The sequence below is a fragment of the Colletotrichum abscissum genome (assembly GCF_030869225.1).
Source record: "Colletotrichum abscissum strain IMI 504890 chromosome Unknown Scaffold_3.1, whole genome shotgun sequence".
Lineage (NCBI taxonomy): Eukaryota > Fungi > Ascomycota > Sordariomycetes > Glomerellales > Glomerellaceae > Colletotrichum > Colletotrichum abscissum.
Genome location: NW_026850209.1, coordinates 248717 through 270529, shown reverse-complemented (window position 1 = coordinate 270529; position 21813 = coordinate 248717). Strand labels below are relative to the sequence as shown.

Genomic DNA, 21813 nt, shown 5'->3' with positions numbered 1-21813 from the left:
GTGGTACTTCCGTCCGTTAGGATAGCCATGCTGCGTCCTCAGGCTTCATCGCTGAAGGCTCTCTAGCCGTTGCCTAAGGACTCGCACGACGACTTGTGTGAGCGGGAGCTTCGCCGTCTATCCAGGAGACTAGGTCTCGTGGCCTGTCTGCCACCTTCTGCGCCGATTTGCTCAACCCCAGAGCGTGTTTCGAGTGTATTGCCTTCGTCTTTGTCCAGCGACTCCTGTGCATGACTGTGAAGTGTTTGGTCCTGCTGGTTGGAAGGTCCTGCAGTAAATGATGCCATTGGAGCTACTTTATCTGACGAACGGGGGCGCTGAGGAGGGAAAGCCGCTGGCCGGCCCACGGAAACATCGTTTCCGTAAGGAATACCAGCTTTTCCAGACAGGGCCTGCAGCTGAACGCTATCTTCTACGGCGTCGAAGGAGAAGTCTCTCATATGGCGGCGGGTCCCTGAGGTTCTTCGGCCAGTCGTAGCCGTCATGACATCCGGGTCGGTACCTGGCGGCCGCTCCTGCTTCGGCATGCCCGTTGCGGCCGATCCGTTTTCGGCCAATTCTACGCCGGTATGTGGTGCGTCGTCAGGCCGGTAATGTGTATCGGCATGCTCACAGGTTCCAGGAACGGCGGTTTTCTTTGCGGACGATTCTGGAGTGGCGATCTGCGCGGATGGTGCCGCTCGTCGTAATGGTTGAGGCTTCATAGACTCCAAGCCAGGTAACCTGGTTGTCTTCTGAATCGATGTTGATTTATTTGCTTCTTCTTCCGATGAGCTATCCCATGCTATGTTGAACGACGGAAAGAGGGCCTCCTTCTTCCTTCGTCTCGAGGCCCGCTGTTGTCGTCGTTCGGCCTTTCTCAGACCCTTGCTCAGTTCAACATCGGCATTGTCATCTACTTTAGGTTTCATGGACACTGGTCTGTTAGTATGTACACGGTACAAATGAGAAGGCAGGCGTTTCTAGGTACTTACAGAAGGTTCGATGGTTCAGGAGGGGAGTCCCAGAGCCCATAGAGATCCGTGGGTTATCTAGGCTGTCGACTTTGCTGGTGCTGTCATCACCTACGCGCATCCGGTCAGCAAACGGGATAGGAGTGCTTCCCACTATTGAAGGAATAAGTACCTTTCTGGGGACTTTCTTTAGCCTTCTCGACCCTGGCCTTGAAAAGTCTCGAGGATTTTGCGCTTCTGTCGACGAGACTGCCAGACCTCGCCAGAACCACTGCACCAACACCTGCAGGAGTTACATCGACAAGAACTAGTTCCATACGTTTGATCTCAGCGCGGAAGTCGGCCTCTTTCGACTCCCATTCCTCAGACATCTTGGTGAACTCTTCAAGGCTCTTCAACTTTGTCTCCTTCTCCTCTGCGAGCTCCTGCTCTGTCTTTCTCAGCCGCTCCTGGAGATCCCAGTAACCCTCTAATAAGTGCAAGATGTAGGAGTTGTACTCTCTGGGAACCGGATCGAGGACATTCTTGGTCATCATCGTGTAGTGTAACGCATTAATCATCTGCTCCAGTGAGAGAGCACGTTCCGTCTCGTCTCGCTCTTGGTACCAGGCTGTATCGGCTGGCTCAGTTGGCTCTGCCGGGGATGGCGACAGCCGATGACAGGATGACTGCGAGCCGTCTGATTTAATGCTTGGGCTGTTGCTTGTGCCCAATCTAGCTGCACTCAGAACATCGAGACTCGCAATGCGGGGAATGGGCTTCCACTGGCGCGATCGAACAGAGGGAACGCCGAGGTGCGCAACAGATTCTTCTTCATCCGGAGGTGGATTGCTCAGCGTGAGCTCTGATCTTCTTCGTCGGGGAGGCAACGGTTTTGTCCATGAGAAGTCCGCCATGTTGGCTGGCTGATGGCAGATATCCGTTGGCAACTGGATTGTGCTAGTGAAGAGTGTGTCAACCAAACCGGCATCGAGTACTTTGGTATAAGATTAACGAACGCGGTGAAGTCTTGTGAGTCTTCCAGTGGTGAATTTTGAGATTGATCGTAAGAGACGTAGAAAAGGTGATGTTTTTCAACGGCCTTTTGACGCGTACCTCGACTGTTAGTGACGGCCCAAATTTGACTTATTCGGAAGGCGAATGGCACATTGATATGAAAGAGCAGGAGAGAGGTCGGATTCTGTGCGGGAATCACCGTGGGTGATTGATTGAGGTAAAGGGCGAGTCGGACATGAAGGTGAAGCTTGAATGAGATATCGCCATGTACGCGGATAGGAGGAAGAAACGAGCAAGGGCAGGCGAGGGATCGAAGTCAGGCGCGTTCGACCGATTGGAAGTGGCGAGTACATCAGACTAGGCGTGCCTTCCTCAGCCGCTACATGATACGGGTACTTCGAGCAAGACCAGCAGCTGCTTCCGCCCCGGTATTCTGTTCTCCGGGATGAATGAATGCACAAGAGTGGCTGTCCAACGAGACCTCAGTGGCCTGGAAGTTTACCGACACAGCTCTTGCCTCCCTACCCAGCCGTAAGAGTATTCTAGTTGGATGGTTATCCCAGAATCCTTTCAACTCCCTCTGGAAACTACGAAGAATGTGACGAAGGACGATATACGCGGCTATAGAGCAATCATTCAACACACAATGCCCAGCCTGGACACATCGGTTGCTATAAAGAAGTTCGCCGTCTATCGCGCTAGCCATGGCGAAAGTTCAGGTTTCTATGGCATTGAAATGAACAGCGTGCGCTGTCGGCTGTGTTCCCAAACTCGTCGTAAAGATAGTCTCCTTCATCTTGCCAACTACCAAGATGATTGCATACGCGCTCCAGGTATCGACGCGCTAAGAAAACAGGTCCTCTGCTTTCTGCCGCCGACGGCCACGGCCCTCTAACTTGTCAGCGAATAGCTCTTTTCCCGTATTGCCACCACCTCCAAAGCGGCTCGGGAACAGCTCCTTGACGTTCGCGGCCGCCGCGCCCTTGATGGAGAATCCAGCACTTGAACCTGCATTATCGACTCTGTCCCGATCGAATAGGTCCTTCCTGCCGTGGCGGTCGTTGCTCACGCTCATCTTTTGCTGCATGATTCGCGTGGCTTCGTCCGCGCCGTCCATGACCCTGTCCATATGCGTCTTGCCCATCGATGAGCCCTTTATGGGAAACAGTTCCTTGGATTTGTTGTCTTCAGCTAGACGATCCCTGATGCCCGATGCCCTTTCTCTATTGTTTCGGTTGCTGGCCCTCGGCGCGCGTGCTGCCTCAACGTCCATGGCTGCGTCACCATCCAGATCCCGCATAGGTGAAGCGGAACGATTTCGTTGCCGGTTTCCTGCTCGTGATGACCGCCCAGGGAACAGCTCCTTTTCCTGATTGCGAGACGCATAGGATCGCTCGTCACGCGGCGTCGAATCTCTTGAGCGAGATCTCGGGTGACGTGCGGGTCTTCGGTCTGCCAGTGTGTCCTCATCGTCATCATACATGCTCGCATGGAACACCTCAGGGCTCGAGTCTCGGTCGCGTTGATTTCTTCCACGGCCATTGCGGTGACGATCATCTCCGTCCCGATTGCGATATCTGTTTCTGTTTCCCTCACGTCGTCTTCTCTCCTCCGGGTCAAATTCGGGGTGGAGAAGGTAGAACCGGCTTCGCTCAGCAGCACCTCGTATCTTCTTGTCGGAAATAACGGCAAATCGAATTTGAAGATTGACGTCTGGGTGGGATGCGACGGCCTTGGCTGGAATCGTCTCCTTAGGAGGCAACTGAGTTACGTCGGCAATTTCAATGGCGCTCAATGCTGCCAGAGCCTCTTGTGCCGTACTTTCCGACCCAAAAAGCAGGTTTGCGGATTCGTCATCGATCCACTCAACTCTCTCTGGAGTACCAAAATGACTCTTCACGTAGATTTTGATGTCGTCCGTGGTCAATGTGTCCAGACCTCGGATGTGTACCTTGTTACGTACTATGGTAGAATCTTCGAGGTCGCGTTCATTCGAGGGAGACGGCGCTGTGGCGGGTTGTGCGATGTTCTGTTGACGTTAAAGGTTAGCAAGCAAGCAAGTAGAAGTCGCACCACCAGGTGCGCTACGTACTGTGCCGTCGCCAATCGTCGCTGTCGGAGGTGCAAAGCCGTCGGCTACATCGTCCATGTTAATGTCGTAGTCCATGGCGCTTCCGTTCTGAACTTGATCTGCGACGGCGTGCGCTCGTATGGTGGAGGGGTGAGGATGAGGAAGCAGATCGCGCGAGATGCTGGACGCGCTCCCGCGAATTCAAGCTTGTTTGATTTGTAGTAATTGAGTACTCCGAAGGAAGGCTGAGCTGCGCGGCGACGTTCCCCGGATTTTAAAGGTGGCGGGTTTGTAGAGGGAAGGGTTGGCCAAGATTGTAGAGAAAGAGAGAGAGAAACTACGTGATAAAAGGGCCATTGATCAACCCGACGTCTACTAGTCGGAGCTTACAGGCCGAAAGAGCTTCGGCCGCTTAGCGTCGTGGAGAATGAGGCTGACTGTGCTCAGCGGCACCATTTCCACTTTTGGTTTAGTGGATACGGAGAACCTACGCCAGGTGGGAGGCACTGTGTTCCGGCACCTGCCGGGTCTCACCGGCTCCGAGTCCTGTTCTCCCCGCTAATTTTACTTCCGTCTAGTCCAAAGGTCCTCCGATTCGGGCTCTACCGGCATGCCAACTTGATTTCACAGGCGGGAGCCATCGACGTGGAGAAAAATAACAAGTCTGCCACGCCGAAAATTTGCAGTCCCATTACACCTCGAATTAGGCACAGCATTGTGACAGGTGACTTTTTGTTCAAAAGACCAAGACTACCTTATCCTACCTTAGACTATCACTAAACTATCTCAAGGACTTTTTGTCTCTTTCCGAAGCTCCAATTCCGCTGTACATGTGTAGGAAAGTGACCAAGACAGTGCTTCTTTGTGCCCTTGGGCGTGAATAAATGAAATGGGTATAAATGTCCTCTATCAGGTGGATCAACCTTCTATCGTCTCGGAAGACCTCATTCGTGAAACATTCGCCACTGCTGCTTCAAATCAACGGGTCCTGGACGCCAACCACGCGTCTAAAATGCAGTCAAAACAGATCCTACAGGCCAAAGCTAGACGGGGAAAATAACGGAAAAGGAAAGAGACCACGTGTCTCACACAGTCTCTACACGCCTCCGCGATTCAACTAGACTTGGCAGGCAAGAGGTCCGGGGTGTCTTGGTTCGAGAGCCGTCAGAATCGCTGCCTGTCGCGGCAGCTGTTAAGCCAGCTGTTCGCGACATCTCGGATGCTGCTCGTTTCAGGTTTGGAAGACTCGGGACAATGTCTCCGGCGGAGGGTCGATCATGCTCTTCCATGCGATCATCTTCAACTGGGTCGTTTGGATCTAAGAAGTGATCGTAAATCCAGCAATTCTCGAGACCCTCTATAAATATCGGAGAGTTACGTAGAAAGTGCCATGAAAACTTGTCCTGGCGCATGGCTATATATAGAGAATCGATCTTGCCGTTGGCCTCGCAGACGCCGCAAAATTTCTTGAGAAAGTTGAGATCATAGTCGCTGTCAACAAGTCTGGAGTCCAGTGGCCTGAGCATGGGAAGCCCTTGGAGCCTTTCTGCGTCGCAAAGCTTGGCCTGTAGAGGCATCCAGGATCTTCCTCTGAGTAGGCTACCGAAGGATTTTGTAACAGCCTCAACAAAAGAGTCACTATCTGGACCGCCAACTACTACAGTCCGGTGGAGCCCTCGGGACAAGCAGCGCTTGTAGGCGTTGGTGTCCCTTTCGAATGGGAAAGGCTGAGAGGCTGTCGGAAGAAGCGAAATATGAACTGTCCAAGCTCCACAGTTGCTTGAACTTGTGTTGGAATCGGCGGTGCTGAGGGTTGGTGAGGTACGGATGGTTTCTCCTGGAATGACCTCGGCCTCGGGCTGTGAATACAGAGTGACACCCAGCGACTGTTGCCGGTTGGAGGCCGTCACAGCGTCTGGCCGGGACAAGATTGCTTCCTCTGTCATGTTCGGGACCTGGCCACCTCGACTGGCCAAAGAATCATGGTCCGACTCTAGCTGATCCAGTCTCTCTTCGATGCTTTCGTCGGCGTCGAAAAGCTCCAATTGTCGATTGCTGACGCTCTCCAACTCCCCGTTGACACGTTCCATGTGTTCTGACTGGGAGCGTAGGGCTTCCCGAAGGTGGGAGGTTTGACGCTCAAGCTGCTCTACAGACTGCCATACTCTGTTGATGTTGCGATAAGAGCCCTTGATCTCCTGGCCTATCTCTTCACGACTTTTGTCGACAAGGTCTTCCAGTTCGCTCACTCTGGCAACGACGGTTCCAAGGCCGCCTTGTCTCTGCTGGTCAAGTTGTTCTTCGAGGGCTTGAAGTCGCTGCTTCAGAAGTTCGACCTCCTCTCTGGTCGATGACGGCTCTGGGGTCTTGACATGATAGCAGGCCATGTGCCCACAGTCGCAACTAGCGCCGGGCGTAGATCGATTGAGAGAAAAGTGAACACAAGCGCATCGTTGGCCTTTGATGCCAGGTACGAGCAATATGTAGCGGCACTGACCCTGGGGTAGAGATTTCTCATCGACACGGCCAGTCGGGCCTTGCAACGGCGAGGGAGATGAAGTCGTCGACATGAAGGGTGAGTTGGTGTTGATGTTCTTCGTGATGAGCTTTCTTCAAATGAGACCAGCGGCTGCTAAAACAGCATAGGTTGAGTAAAGTGTGACTACAGTCGATAGTGCTAGTCACCGTCGGGGCGATTGCCAGTGCTTCAGAGAGGGCGCGCAGGAGACACTGAATACGATGCAGCGAGGATGAATGGTTGAGCCATGGAATGGATGTCGAAGATTGACGGTTAAAGGTCAGTGGTGGTGGTCGGAAATGCAGAAGGCCAACCAAGAAGCACGGGCTTGATCAGGTAGCAAAGGGCGAGTAAACAGAAGGGAAAGTCAGATGTTGTGAGGGTTGGCGGGGACGGCTCTTTAGATAGCAGGCCAACAACCGGGAGGTGGACCGGGACCGGGAAGATCAAGGCGTGGGTCTGGGCGAGGTGCCTAGATTCGGGGTTCGATGTCTGGGGTAAGGTAGAATACCAGGAACCGAGCTGGGAGTTGCGATACGCGACGAGATGGGTATCTCGTCGTACAGCAGAAGAAGCACGGGATGATGATGGGGCCAGCGGGGCGGAGGAGTGAGAATGAGATACGGTACGGTGATAGCGGTGGCAGGACTTGTGCGGGCAACGTGTGTCGTAGACGCGGATGTGGACGTGGCTGTTTGTTGGTGCTAGAAGACAATGACTGTACTGCACACTCCGTATGCGTACTCGGTCAGGTACTCAGTTTGAGCGGCGAGCAGGATGGATGGGAATGACTGGGGTTGCGATTAGGGAGAATAAGGTCGGGAGAGTCATGGTATCGTAAGGTAGACAAGGCGATTGTAATACATGAGATGCGGCGATTCAGGTTGGGAAAAGGAAGGGCGAGGGTGAAGGTAGTGGGCCTCGAGAGACGGACGGGCAAAAGTTGCAGACGTGGGCGGAGCGGAAAGGAAGTGGCATTGGATGGAGATAAAAAGGCGTGTCGTGTCGAAGGGGCAAGGGGGAAGGGGGGGGGGGGGGTGGGCAGGCCGCAGGGTGACAGGGGGGAGTCTAGGGGAGAGAAGCCGAGAAGGGGAGCGGTTTGTCAAGTTTTGCAGCGCAGCACCTACGGATATTCCTCTGAATGTCCAACCGTTCACTCCCACAGCACACACTACGCAGTATGGATCGGGGGGGTGTAGAATATCCCGACGTGCAGAGGAGGCTTTGGGCAGAGAGTAAATACAAAAGACGTGACGAAAAAAGAGAAACAATCAGGGTCGCTTACGTGGTGAGGATGGCGAGGTGAGGTCTAATTCCATCGAAAGGGCTGTGAGCGATGCAGCGCGCATTGCAGTGCAGACGGGGGCCATGGTAGATGTCTGTCAATGATTCGAGGGCCAGATTCGTCAGGGCCGGGAAGAATGAGGGAATTGGAGTTCGTCGCAAAGTGCGAAAGGGCGAGGCTGGCCTGATTAAGGTACCTTAGCTAGGTTCCGGCTGCCCGTACGGCCTACCTGAGATGGATGGCTGCTGCGAAGGTAACTATTTACCTTGGCCAACAAGGCACTGGTAACACTAGGTTCGTAAAGTAGTTCCCGTCTTCTCACAAGTTTCTCTCTTGTTGTCCCTTCCTCTCCTTCTCTTTTGACGGTCATTGCCCATCCGCCTACCTCAGTATGAGACTATGGTGTGCGGATGAATACGCTACACTACTCCATCATACGGGGAAGCGGGAAGCGGCAGGCGGGACAGTGGATTATTCGCGCGACATTGGGGGTGAGGGGGACCACTGGGGGGGACGGGGGGGAAGGGGGAGGGGCCGAGGGTATGATTTCATTCGTAGGGGAAACATGAAGGTTGGGGGCTTCCTTACCTAACCTACCTAGGTCTACGGGTACCTTTATTCCAATCGCACTGGCCGTTCCCCTGGAAAGCCAAATAGGGATACCTAGCATTTGGCTGCCACACACTCCAAACTCCATGTATTTCCTACCAGGAGAGGTACTTACGGAAGCTAGGTCAGATAATAGGCAGGAATCCCACACTAGCCGGGGCATGCCCGCCGCGCCGTTTTTCGACATGACAGTTCAGGTTATCAATCAGCTCAACCAAATGGAACCCCCAAACACCTCACGGCCAAACCATCAACACCAGCAACACGGTGGCGCTTTGTTGCGCACATCTTGGAATACCGTACCAACATGCTTGTCTAGGGGAGTAACTAGTTTGGAGGAAAACTAACAGGAAAAAAGCAGGCAAGCAAGATATCGAGGTTGGCCTTGACCTCACCCGACGCCCGCAGCCCGCACGCAATTCGCCGCCACGGTGCCGACATCTTCACTCGCGCCAGACGGTTGCCATGTGGTGCAAGACGGTTATTCCTGGTTTCGTCAAGGTACCAAAGGCAAGCATCCAAGGAGAAGCAAGAGCCCTCCCACGCTCTCCCGTCGGCGCCCACCCATGTGCGCCCGTCAGATGCTCGAGAGACAGCCTCTGAGTGGTCCATGTGGGGGACCAACCAGATAAGACGCACTGCAACCATCAAAGTCTTACCAACCCAATGGAAGACGCAGATATCCTCCATGTGTGCGGCGTGCCTGCTCGCTAGTCTATACCTCACCTCACATTCTCTGCCCATGAGTTGCTGCTGCCGTTGGGTACGGACCGTACGGAGTACAGTACCGGTATCCGTGGGTATCAATCATTCACATGTGCAATCATGTCTAGTGCCTCCCGTGAGAGCATGGAACGAACGGCTGCGGGCGCTGTTGAGCAGGGGTCCGATTGCAGTCGGCCGGTTCGGACGTGGAATTTTTGCACTCGACACCTGATGGATCAGAACTTCTCAGTACATACCTACTAGCTACCACGCACCTCATGACGCTGCATGGCGGGTGCTTGTTAGGTAATTGTTTGGATCAGGAACCCGCGCACGAGATGCCTTTGGTGAGAGAAAAAAAAAAAAAAAAGAGCCGCGTGGGTCGCGCTTGCCAACTGCCAGATCCCAGTGCCCGCACTCGTCAAGATGGTATTGCCGCCGACTTTCGGCCATGCAGGTTTACGCCACCTCAGATAGAGATCCTACAATACTTTGTTACCTAGATCGCAGCCTCACATGCGCAGATTGAGATGACTCTTTCCCTTGGTACGGAGTACGGATACCCATGTCTCTGCTGCTTTCGAAATATCTTTCCCTTCGTCTGGGCTCACTAACAACATTCCCACCTATGGCTACCTAGGCCATTGGACAATGAGACATCAGTATTGCGACGATGCATCGCCCCGCCATCCGTGCTGTGCACTTATACTTCCGTACATACATAGCAAGGCGATTGGCGGCATCTGTGCAGCTAAATCAGGGTGCACAGCAGACCGGAACATGAATGTGTACATCGGTGAGGTAGGCCGCTATCTGCATCTCTACCTTACAAGTAGTATCGTGCAGATCAACGAGACCGACCGCCTCGAGCTGCCGACGTCACCTCCTGCCACACCTGCTTGCTGCTTTCACAAAGTCAAAGAACGATGAATCTAAACCCGACTTGACCTTGTTCGTCAACGTACAATGTGTTTCGCCGAACCTTGTACACAATCGCGACACTCGGTGAGATCTCCCGAGCATGCCATTGGCCTGCCGTCTACTATGGCGACTGGCTTCCTTGCGGAAACGCCATCCGATCCCGACCTTTATTCGAACCCAAAGTGCCAACTCCCTTATCCTTATGGCCATTCTCTCCCAGACTGACCCTTGTCGGCTCTGGCAACCCTGGATTTGGAAAGCCCTGCTTTGGTCCCTGACCCCATGTGCCTTATCAACGATCCAACGCCTCTACCGGCGGATAACGGATGACAACCCGATATGCTCGATTAACTCACCGCCGCGACGCTGAGCGAGGCCGCCCATCCATTTCGTCGAGGCAAGGATGCCGAGCGTGGCACGCGTGGCAAGCTCTAATCACATGCATCTGACATATGCCAACTCGAAGCAGACGTTTGACAATTTGCGAACGAGCTGGCTTTCTACGATAACAAGTAGCTCGAGGTCTCGAGCAGAGCACGCTATGCCTCCTTCCCCGGCAACTAAGACCTGCGGCAGGCTGCTGAATTCCACCATACACACACCTCAAAATGGGTCGACGCCATCTCCTTTACAGGTCAATATGCTCGTTGAACCTGTTGCCGTTCAATAGTTGTGTTCTTTACGAAACTCCGAGCTGAGGTTCTGTCATGGAATCGACAGGGCTGGCTGCATATTGCCGTCCACGATGGGCTACTCCTCATAGTATTCATCTTTGACAGAGAGGCATTTCCCCTCTCTTTCTCTATCAAACTCTCTCTCTCACACACATCACAGGTTCCCGTCAACTGCAGTGACTTGTGTGCCTACAGGCAGCTGGGAACCTTGTGCATGTCAGCAATATCGTGATGATAGTGTCGGTGGGATCCAAGCCCGTGGCATTCTTTGGTCTCCTTCTATTATCTCCACTCTTGGAACCACATGAATTCTCTCCCATGTGCCGTCAACGCTTTACCATAGTTGAGAAAAGGAATGTGAGTATTCCTCCAGGCAATCCCTCAGCATTACCGGCCAATCAGCCGATGATGTATCAGGATTGCTTGGTACAGCGGTTACAGGACCAACCAAAATGCTTCGTTTTCCGTGGCTCCGAACAGCGCGCCCTCCACCAATAGTCCAGCCTCGTTCGTTGACACAAATGCCTGCACTCCCCTCGTCAACATCCTGAGGAGATGAATTTGATGTAGAAACATCCGACATGCAGCGCTCATCCTCGTCTGCAGATTGAACACTGAATAAGACCGACTTGGTCAAAAATCGCGAGCTCAAAATGGCCGGCTTTGGCGACACCATCGCCTCACTTCTGGAAACATATTCCAAGTGTCTGTGTCTCCTGAAGGGCCTAAAGGGGGCTCGTGGGAACAAGCAGCCTCGACAACTTCGAAGAAGCATTCGCTCCGACAGGTCCAGGGTTCGAAGTGTATACTCTTCAAAGCTGTCCGTGGCCGGGACTCATCTTGAAAAGGGCGACGGTGCGTGTTTCTGCGTGCAGCGGCTTTTTAAGCTCATGTACTAATGTATCACAACAGCCGTGGCTCGATCTTCTGTGCGAAGAGTGATTAAGCGTCTTACATCGGCCACGACCAACTTGCTTCATCTCATGACCAGAGGCCAGAACCCGGTCATTGACTACCAGTCACTCAAGACTCTGTCCAACTCATCGCGTGTCGACGCTGTCAAAGCGATCAATGACCTGTCACGGAGACTTAGCACTCCGTCCTTGAAGTCTAGCTCGTCCGGGTCAAGTAAGAAGCAGAAGCATCCGAAGAGGATGCTTGCGGCAGACAGCAAGTCCAAGTCGAAGGACAGGGAAGCCTCGGAGCGCAAACTTCTCAAGTCTGCGGCGGAGGCGAACGAAACAGAGACCAAACCTGGAAACCCTACCTATACACAGCACCTCAAAGCCGAGAAACGTATGTCCATGGCAACGATGTCATCAGGCAGCACCAAGCTTGGCGAGATTGCCCCCAACAAGTTGCGACGAAGGCCATCGGAAAAGCCGGCATCGACAGATCAGTTCAGCGTGGCGCCAACATACCCGTTGAGACCTTACCATCAACCGGAGGTCAAACGCAAGAGGCTGTGGGGGCTTTTCGGGTGACGATGAACTCACATCTTGATGAAGGGCGTTTACTCTGCCTATTGATACTGGAAGCCACAGAAAGCAGTCTGCACAACGCATAGGAACATATGATGAAGGAACGCATAATCCAACCCAAATAGCTATAGCGGGGAATAATTGGATGGGATATGATTCACGAGAACAACGATATACGCAAACTACGACGCTGATATAGGCGGATAGGAAGGCCAGATATGAGTATCTATAATAACACACAGGTTTTTAGGCGAGGAGCTCTGCATTGCGATGCAACCGCGGGGTAAAAGCAACAATTTACAGATTGATGATGAAGGAAGCCCTCGATCGAAGCCGCACAAACTCGGGGTATCATAGATAGATACACGAATCAGAGACGGCAAGCTTGTGTGACCTTAATCCTGCAATACCTTATTGATTGTTTAACCTCACCAAGACTCATATCGCTGTCGGGAGTGGTTCATACTCCCCACGCTGTTGGGGGGAAAAACCACCATTGGAAAAATAAAACGCAAATAAAGTAAAGAAAGCCGGCTGCCTTGAGGGCACTCCAAACCCAGAAGTAGTCTCGAGTACCACTGCACGCAATCTGTGTGGAGGACTACAAGTGGGACACCTGAGCTGACAGCGCTGGACGTCACTGGCTCTGCCCCACCATCCACATCGACGTCGATTCCCTATCCACCTCGAATGGGCCCAAGCGTGTCTTCAACTCGATATCGCCTTTCGCAACGTGCTCACACGACGACGACGACGACGCCTAGATCGACGGCCGACCAACCTCAACTCAATCGCTGACTGTCGCCTCGAGTCTACCACCATTGGACTGTCGATAGAAGCTACAGAGGAGCGGCAGAACATGCAGCACCGCCCCTACTGAATCATCACGACTCATTCTTCGCTGCCGACGCCGCCCCTCACCTCACGATGCCTTCAGATCCCGCCGCAAACCTTAGCGCCCTGCTGCGCGCAGCTTCTATCGAAGACCATGAAGAGGTCCTAAAGGCTGCCAATGCTTCTCTGAAAGCCTCCAAGACTGACATCGTTGCCCAACGCACCCGCGTTGTCGCCCTTCTCAAGCTCGACCGCTTCGACGACGCCCTCCGTGCGATTGCTGACGGCGGCGACAAGCTCGAGGTCGCTAGCCTTTTGGAAAAGGCCTATGCGCTTTACAAGACGGGGAAGCTACAAGAGGCCCGCGAGGTTGCCAATTCCAAGCCCCAGCGAAGCTTTCGCCACCTGGTTGCTCAGGTGGCCTATCGAGCCGAAGACTTCAAGGACGCGCTCGACGTCTACAGCAGCCTGTTGGAGGATGAGCAAGGAGAGGAGAGCGATCTAAAGATCAACCAGCTGGCGTCCGCCGCCCAGCTGGAATGGAAGGTTTCCAACAGCCTTGACGGAGAAGACACCCTGATTCCCGCCGCCGAAGATGCCGACACCTTCGAGCTTGCCTACAACATTGCCTGTGGTATGATTGCCCGCGGAGAGCTCTCCGAAGCTACGAAGCTGCTCCAGAGAGCACTGCGCCTCTGTGACGACTCTGAAGAGCTCTCGGAAGACGACAAGAAGGCTGAGATGACCCCCATCATGGTTCAGCAGGTGTATGTCTATACTAGGTTAGGCAAGACCGAGGAAGCTCTCGCGATCCAGAAGCAACTATCCATTTCAGAGTAGGTTGGCCCAAAATTCTTTCTAAAGGAGGTTTTTGCTTACCTCTGTTACTCAGGGACTCTGACGCCGAGTCTCGACTGATTGCGCTGAACAACACCTCAGCTCTTGCGACCGAGGTCGACAACCCATATTTGGCCCAGCGCAAGTTCGACACCGCAGCAGCCCTCAGCAAACAGGCGAAGCTCTTCAAGTATCAAGAAAGCCAGCTGGAGCAGAATAAGTACATTCTTGGCCTGCAAGCTCAAAAGTTTGATGGCGTGTATGAAAAGTCGTCAAAGGCACTCGCAAAGGCTTCGCCAACAGTGTCCGTCGACACAAACGGTCTTTCGGCCATCAATGCCACAGCCTTTGCTTTGCGTCGCTCCAAGGTGGTTGAAGTGAAAGAGGTTCTCCCTTTGATTGAGAAGCGCCCCACAGATGTCGGTCTGCTCCTCACCATAATACAGCTCTACCTCACAGCAAACAACCCCGGTGCTGCGTTGTCCGTCCTTGAGCGCTTCCTGCAGAACCTGGAGAAGCAAGGCCCATCAGAAGTGCGCTTCTCTCCCGGCCTGGTTGCCTTGACTGTCTCTCTTTATAGACAGCAGGGCCGCCATAGCAACATACGATCAGAGCTAGCGAAGGCATCGTCCTTCTGGGAGAAGCACGATGGTCGCCACGTCGACTCTCTCCTCCGTGGCGCCGGTTCGGAGCTCCTCAAGTCATCTGAGCCCACGGATCTTGCAGCTGCTGGCGCTGCGTTTGAGAAGCTTTGCCAGAAGCCCGTTGCGGACCCCGTTGCCGCCGCTGGCCTTGTGGCATCCTTCGCCACATCAGACAGAGCAAAGGTGACGCCTCACCTCGCTGGCCTGCCTCCCATTGACGACCTCCTCCGGGGGGTCAACGTCGACGAGCTCGTCAGCAATGGCGTCGTCACCACTGCGCCGGCAGCCAGCCAGGCCAAGAAACGCCGCCTCGATCAGCCCACTGACGCAGGCAACAAAAAGAAGAGAAGAAGAAAGCTGCCAAAGGACTATGTTGAGGGCAAGAAGATGGATCCTGAGCGCTGGCTGCCCCTCCGCGACCGATCCTCGTACCGCCCCAAGGGTAAGAAGGGCAAGAAGAAGGCCCAGGAAGCGACGCAAGGTGGCTTCGTCAAGGAGGAGGAGACATTGGAGTTGGCCGGTGGCGCAGGATCTGTCAAAGTCGAAAAGGCGCCGACGACGTCGTCGAACAAGAAGAAGAAGAAGGGCAAGAAATGAGGAAAGGTGCTGTAGGACTTACTAGCCCCTCTGTCAAGAACATGCTGAAGGTCATGCTTGTCCTACCATGGCTGCATTACCAAAAGAAAAAAGTTCATTACTGTTTCTCCCATGACCGCGAATCCATGAACATGAGCTGAGTTTGGGAGACTAGTAACAATATGTCGTGAAAGAGGTATTGTTTGATTGAGTACGCGCTCTATCTACTCTTGCCATGTACCTCTCTTTCCGAGTCTGGCCCCCTAATCGACCGTCATAACGTTGGCCTCAAAGTCCAGACTCCTTTCACCCATCAGCCATCCACCCACAGTACACACCTATTGTTCTGGATCGACTACACTTTGCCATTTCACCGGATCATGGTTGTTGACGGTAGAAAGAAGTAATTTTGAATCACAGCCAAGGAGCGCTGTCCGGCCCTACCTGCGCATCCTTTAATGATGCTGCTGTCTGTCAAATGGCCCCTTCCCGCTCATCCCTCTCTATCAAATCACTAGCTACCCTTTTTCTCGCTCGCTGGTATCTTCCGTTTTCTCCTGACTCATCCCCAGATCCGCATCATCCGATATCAACTAGTTCTACAATGTCGGCATGGTTTTTTACAAGATGAATAATCGCCACGAAAAGTTTCGCCTCTCCATTTGTGTTATGAGACCTAGCTAGGCCTTGACTGCTTGCACAGGGGGGCTAGGCAGCCTTTGCATCTCAGCACCCCTCTCGTCTTCCTCCTTCTCCTCCATCTGGGTTTCCAAGGGCGTCGAAGGCTCAGACGCGGTTGCCAGTGGAGTTGCCAGAGCAGAAGAGATGGGTTGTGGACTTATGATCAGCTGAGGGCTGGGTATAGGCCGTGGGCTGACGATTTGCGGACTGCTCACAGCTGCCTCGCTCTCTTCTTCATCTCCAGACTCATTCTCGATTGGAGGAAGCGGTGTCCTTCTTCCCTCAGAGAAACTAACTGCTGCCTCGCTCTCGCCATCGGATGGCACCAAGAGGTGCCCGCCAAAGGCGGGTGCTTTGGACGCATGTGCTGAAGAATACTTGCGATGGAGTTCACGGAAGCTCCTGGCCGTGGCAGTGCTGGCGCTGGCAGCTGATTCTCTTCTTTCTGTGGGTTCCAGCGAATCATTCAAAGCGTCGTGGTAGTCTTCTGCGACACTGACTGGGGATGCAGGCTCGTCTTGCTTACGCTGCTTCATGCGCTCCTCCGGAGTAAGTTGCTGTAACTCGGAGCCGAAATTGATAACGGACGCCTTCTTTCCATGTACCACAAAACTGCCGGAACCCCTGGTGAGCACGTCCTCACGGCTAGTGTCATCTGCGCCGCTGCCGGAGATGATTTCCTTGCCCTTTCTGCTGCGGTGGTGTGAAAGATGGCCAGCACTTTCTCTGAGTGTGCGTTGGAGGCTTCGCCGGATCTTGGTCTTGTCTTGTTTGTCGATTGAGCCAGGCGTATCTCGCGACTCCGAGGCATCTCCTGGTTCAGAGAACGACCCCGTTCGCTTCCGTTCCGGGGGAATTCGCCCGCGAGAGCCCGACTCTAGCAGGCCGGCTTGCTGTAGTAGCGCCCGTTCATTTGCATCAACGTCTTCATGTCGGTCATTGTCTGTGGACTGTTCGCCCCTCTTCTGCGTCGAATGCTGTTGCGGGCTGTAGAAAGTCGGCTCGCCAGATGACTGGCTGGAGCTGGAACCAGGTCTCTGAGGCTGAACACGCTCTGCCGACTTGGAAACTTTCGAGTCCCATGAGTTTTGATGCTTGTGTGGGCTGAAAGTAGCACTGGTAGGCGGGGTTTGATAAGCTTCAGTGACGGGAGAGTCGGGCTCTGTTTGCGGAGTTTTCGAAGGCTGGATTGTTGAGACAGCGGCAGATGATCGCCTGCGCCTGCGTGCCACACTATTTGCCGATACGGCGTCGAGAATAGAAGGCCTTTCTTTGGCAGAGGGTGATGTCTCACGAGGCTCTCGGCCGTTTTGAGTTGTAGTAGGAGTAAGACCCCGAAGACTCTGCTCCTCAGCTAGATCCTTCAGTAGAACATCCCGATGACACATTGATTTCCACATGTCCATGCGAGTCCACTTGATCTTGACATCCATGTGAGCTGCAGCTGACAAGATCTGATCTCTGGTTTTGCCTTGAATAGGCGATAGGATTTGAAGGTGCCGGGCGTTCCTCAAGTGTCCTTCTAATTCTTGCTCCTTCAGAGCAATTTCTTCATCAGCTTTGGCGACTGCGTCCATCATAGTCTGCCGTCGTTGTGCCTGGATGGACTCGGCCTCTTTGTGGTCAATCTTGCCTCTAACAATGCTAACATCGCCTGTTGGAGTCTGGATGACCTGAGCAGAGGCCGAACTGCCGAGTCTCCTAATGCCGCGCCGGCTTTGGCCCTCGTAATTACCTCCCACGACGCCTCTCATGCGAACGCCTGACGTCGTAAAAGCCGCTGCATAGTTCAGCTTGGCTAGCCAATCATTCATCTCTTCCTCGTTATCGGCCAGGAGAACTTCCTCCACATAACCGCTGGGCTGAGAATATTTGAAGGCGTTCTTATGCTTCTTATAGGTGGAATCGACGAGCGCAACAGCTTCCTTAGTTGGCAGATACCCGTCTGGTTTGAATTCCGGAAGAGGCGGCTTGAAGGTTATTGGCTCGCCATCGAAACCCTGCTTAACATGCGACTCGTACTGGTGCATTAGGTTTTTTATCCAAGTGGTGTTGCGGAAAAAGTAGAGTTGAGCGCCTGTGAGAATGGCTCCCCATTCCTGCCACGGTGACCTCGTCTTCTTCTTCTTGACATCTTTGCGCCACAGAAGCCCGACCTTGGTGATCTTGATGTCAACAACGCCCTGTGCCGCCTCGGCCGGGTTGCTGGAGCCCTTGTCATCGCGGAAAGCATCAGGCCGGGATCTGGCCGACACGATCTGCAACACTCCGGTTCTGAAGAAAGTTCTTTGAAGCTCCTTTACGTTGAGATCTTTTGCCGTCCCTAAGTAGTTGTAATGGTCTTCGAGTTCCATTACGTCTTTGAGACTCGGTCGCAAGATATCCAGCTTGCCGTCTATTATAAGTGTGTAAGGATCAAGAGGCTCCCGGTTTGAACGCTTGGCCGTAGTTTCCGGTGTGCCTCCTGGGAAAATCGTCTTCCGCTTGGCCCTGTTTGCCAAAAGTCGATCGCTGTTGAGGTCTAGGTCATCCTCGACATGAATGAAAGGAGTATACGTAATGTTGTCGTAAAAACAGCTCAAGACTGAGTCCGAAACACCCTCCCCTTTGGTGTTCTTCAAGTAATCGGGCTGCTGCATCTTGTGCTTGTTGTTCTTATTGAAGACATCAGTGTGTAAAATAAGTAGTGAGAATGCGACGAAGTACGCCTGATCTGGAGAGGCGTAAATGCCAGGGTTGCATTCGTGGTAACGGTTCGCAAAAGCCTGTAGACACCTGTCTATCTGCTGCGTCTCCTTCGGTAGTTCGGCCTCCATGAGCAGCTTTCGGATAGCCATATCCATTGGGTACTCAAAGAAGCTGAAGCGGCGCATATAGCTCCGTAAGACTGCTATTGAGAACGGATCACTCCCCTTGGACAACGCACTGGCAATTACTCCGCGACTCAATATTTCCTCTATTCGAGCGAGGTACTTGACGGGAGTCTCGTCCTCAAGCCTCTCGGGTAGAGGAATGGCTTCGCGGGCAATCTGCAACGAGTTGTTCTTTGAAGTGTTGGATCCAGGCGTTGCTGGTGTCAGGCTGCCTTGTCGACCCTGGCCAAGATCGGAGTTTTGGCGTAGTCGATTCAGCCCGAGTAGGTCACCGAAGCTTTTGCGCCCAACTGACGTCGATGCTCGACCATTTCCAGGGTCAAGATGACCATCCGTGGAATCCCTTCCTAGAGAACTCATAGTTGACGATCTGCCACGGCGCTGTAAGCGGGCACGCGTAGGGGAGGACTGTCCCGAGTTTGTTGATCCTGGTCTGAACAGAGCAGTAGCAGGTGAAGCATTGGGCTTCGCAGACTGCTCATGCGCAGAGGACGCCACAGAGTTGGCCCTTGTGCTGTGACTGGAATGAGGTCGCGAGCCTTGCTGAGGACGAGGGGTTCCCTCTCTAGAAGTAGAAGCAGCGGCTGGCTGGGGACCGCCGAGAGATGAAGATGACGTGGCGGGGTTGTCAATCGAAGGCTTGCCCTTCTGTGGTAAATGAGACAAGTCAAACATTGGCGCTGCAGTCTTGGGTTTCCTTCGGGGTAGGCGAAAAAAGCTGGAGCTTGACGGTACCGGAGGCGAGTTGCCTAGGGTGTTTGTAGCAAATAAGTGTTCTCCTGAGCTGGCGTCGGAGCGCGACGATTCTGATGCTCGATTATTGGGAAGAGATAGGTTGGGAACGTCATGATGCTCTCCGTTCGTCGGCGATCTCGAAGATGCTGGGCGGCCAGGCTCCTCAAAAGTCACGAGGGTTGGCCGGTTTCTCGATGCCATGTCTTCCAACCCCGTCTTTCTTCTCGTTGACTTCCACGTCATGGCCCTTCCGCCTCCATCCTCGCTATGTCTTGGCAATTCGCCTGAGCGTCGAAAGCGATCCGCGAGTCGCATGCGCGACTGCTTCTTCTGGGGAACCTGGAGGTCGGCGGTGGGAGCTGTCGTGATAATCTCAGGGGCTAATGTAGCTGGTCAGCAAAGTGATCTTAGGAAGACTCGGTTCTTGCCTTGGCGAGAGCCGTTTGGGGGGAGAGTGGTTAGCAGAAACATACGGCGAGGTACAGGAGGGGGCTTTTCAGCCTGTTGTTTAGCCCTGACCGACAATTGCGAGTCGGATGCGTTGCGAAACCTCAATATGGAGAAACGACGGTGCTTTGGTGTCTCTTCCTGGATAGGAGGGGTATCCGGTCGCGCATCAGGGTCATTGGGATTCGGTGGATTGAGAGCGCCATCATCGTCGTCGGATGGCCTAGGCAAGGCCAGAGACGTAGACAGAGGTTCTTGTACCGAAATGGACACAGAAGGTCGCGGTTGACCCCCTTGAGTTTCCTGTTCCTGCTTCTGTTCCTGTTCCGGATGCGAGGTGGGCGGCGGTGGCGGCGGCGATGATGGCAGTTTGAGCTCGGGTATCGGATTTGAGTGGTCGCTGAGTTGTTGCTTCTTGTGCTGTTGTGATTGGGGTCGAGAGAGAGACTGCAGCGGCGGCGGGGGCGGCAGCTGGTCGGGCTGTTGGTGGTGGGATTGAGGTCGCTGGGGAGGGAAATGTTGAGGGAGCGGCGGTAGCTGAGGCGCAGTCTCGGACTCAAGAATGGTATGGCGCCTCATATCGGTCTCGCTGACCATGTTGCCGCGACGGCGTAGGAAAGGCATGACGGCGATGGGTCATGGTTTGCCAGGGATATATCGTCGGAAGTGGGAGGATGACGACCGCGGCCGAGGTCACGTCTGGGTGGTGCGGTGGGATGCCGTATGATCCGGACGTTAAGCCATCAGCACAAGGTGGAATTGTTGAGTACGGAGGCGGGAGACATTGGCGAGTCTATCAGATGAGGGATGCGCGGTGGAAGTTGAACACAAAGGAGGAGAATTGGACGGTAGGGAGGCCGAGTAAGCAGTGTCAAGGTGAGGTCAGGTTTGGTAAGGCCAGGCGAGACGGGGCGAGGTGAGTTAAGGTGAAGTGAGGCAAGGGTGTTGTTTATGTTAGGCTAAGCGCATTGCAACGCAAGAGACAGGACGACCGGGTTTGGGGGTAGGGGTCCTTAGGTTGGTTGCTGGATACGGTAGGTGTAGGTAATTATCCGTAGGCTGGTCCTCTGCTGGCGTTGGCGTACCTGGCCGCGCAAGGTGAGGCAAGGTACCTCTTCGTACCTTTAGGGGAAGGAGGACGAAGGGAGGGAGACCGAGTAATATTGTGGACAGCTGAATGTGGGGGGAGGAGAGCGAGAAAAGGCGTGGAGAAGTGTTTTCGAGACGTGAGCCCGAGGCGAGGGAATCTAAGTGAAGCACCAGAAGTCGAAAGTAAGGCAAAGAAAGAAAACGTCCTGTAGGTACAGTTGAGGCTGGATGCGAAAGAAAAAAGAGATCAACAGGGAAAAAGCACACATACGACCCAATTGGCATCAGGTTGGCGTTTGCGTGCGCTGTCGTGGGCAGGCACGCAGCGGCGTCCCAGTCTCATAGGTAAGGTAAGGTACGGAGTAGGCACCGGGGGAAAGGGGGGGGGGGGGGGGCGGAAGGGGAAAAGAAGACTTTTAGAAGCCATAATGCGACAGACCACAAACGGCAGATACGTTGAATAACGGAAACAGTGCACATTGTTAGGTACTCATCACTTCAGTTTTTCATACGGAACAGGACACGACTTTGATGCAAGGTCATGCCATATAACGGGCATTCGACGGACAGCGGCGAGAGTTAGGAAGCTACGGATAGAGAGGGAGAATCGCTGGGCTGGACTATTCAGAATACGCTACTTTACCTTAGCTGCGAGTTTACGACTAATAACATCCTTGGACTGACGCAGCAAACTGGAGTGGGCCGGTTCCAGGCTGCCCGAGGTGCCACGCATTTTTGCACACGTACCCAGCAGCCGGGGGGCTGGGCTGAGGTTCCTAGCCTCCAGGTCAGCAACGTGGTAGAGAACCTAGCACGGGGCTTAGGTAACTTGGGCAAGATGTTATTAGTAGGTAGTCATGTGTATCTATCCCCATCTACTAATA

At 53.7% G+C, this 21813-nt stretch overlaps 7 protein-coding genes across 7 annotated transcripts; 3 read left to right on the top strand and 4 right to left on the bottom strand.

Moving 5' to 3' along the window:
* Nucleotides 1–62: 62 nt before the first annotated feature.
* Nucleotides 63–1849, bottom strand: CABS01_01451 (uncharacterized protein; the record flags this gene model as incomplete). The annotated part of the gene is made up of 3 exons (XM_060534831.1): nucleotides 63–916; nucleotides 975–1064; nucleotides 1126–1849. 3 exons carry the CDS (start codon nucleotides 1847–1849, stop codon nucleotides 63–65), a joined length of 1668 nt encoding a protein of 555 aa, XP_060398020.1.
* Nucleotides 1850–2793: 944 nt separating this feature from the next.
* On the bottom strand, nucleotides 2794–4116 carry CABS01_01450 (uncharacterized protein; the record flags this gene model as incomplete). Its single annotated transcript, XM_060534830.1, has 2 exons — nucleotides 2794–3978; nucleotides 4042–4116. 2 exons carry the CDS (start codon nucleotides 4114–4116, stop codon nucleotides 2794–2796), a joined length of 1260 nt encoding a protein of 419 aa, XP_060398019.1.
* Nucleotides 4117–5105: 989 nt separating this feature from the next.
* Nucleotides 5106–6590, bottom strand: CABS01_01449 (uncharacterized protein; the record flags this gene model as incomplete). Its single annotated transcript, XM_060534829.1, has 1 exon — nucleotides 5106–6590. One exon carries the CDS (start codon nucleotides 6588–6590, stop codon nucleotides 5106–5108), a length of 1485 nt encoding a protein of 494 aa, XP_060398018.1.
* A 3568-nt stretch (nucleotides 6591–10158) lies between these two features.
* On the top strand, nucleotides 10159–10428 carry CABS01_01448 (uncharacterized protein; the record flags this gene model as incomplete). Its single annotated transcript, XM_060534828.1, has 1 exon — nucleotides 10159–10428. One exon carries the CDS (start codon nucleotides 10159–10161, stop codon nucleotides 10426–10428), a length of 270 nt encoding a protein of 89 aa, XP_060398017.1.
* Nucleotides 10429–11385: 957 nt separating this feature from the next.
* CABS01_01447 (uncharacterized protein) lies at nucleotides 11386–12216 on the top strand (the record flags this gene model as incomplete). The annotated part of the gene is made up of 2 exons (XM_060534827.1): nucleotides 11386–11587; nucleotides 11645–12216. 2 exons carry the CDS (start codon nucleotides 11386–11388, stop codon nucleotides 12214–12216), a joined length of 774 nt encoding a protein of 257 aa, XP_060398016.1.
* Nucleotides 12217–13140: 924 nt separating this feature from the next.
* Nucleotides 13141–15125, top strand: CABS01_01446 (SRP72 RNA-binding domain-containing protein; the record flags this gene model as incomplete). The annotated part of the gene is made up of 2 exons (XM_060534826.1): nucleotides 13141–13883; nucleotides 13940–15125. 2 exons carry the CDS (start codon nucleotides 13141–13143, stop codon nucleotides 15123–15125), a joined length of 1929 nt encoding a protein of 642 aa, XP_060398015.1.
* A 659-nt stretch (nucleotides 15126–15784) lies between these two features.
* Nucleotides 15785–20464, bottom strand: CABS01_01445 (Sec7 domain-containing protein; the record flags this gene model as incomplete). Its single annotated transcript, XM_060534825.1, has 2 exons — nucleotides 15785–19773; nucleotides 19867–20464. The coding sequence occupies 2 exons, from the start codon at nucleotides 20462–20464 to the stop codon at nucleotides 15785–15787; spliced, it is 4587 nt and encodes a 1528-aa protein (XP_060398014.1).
* Between the last annotated feature and the right edge of the window lie 1349 nt (nucleotides 20465–21813).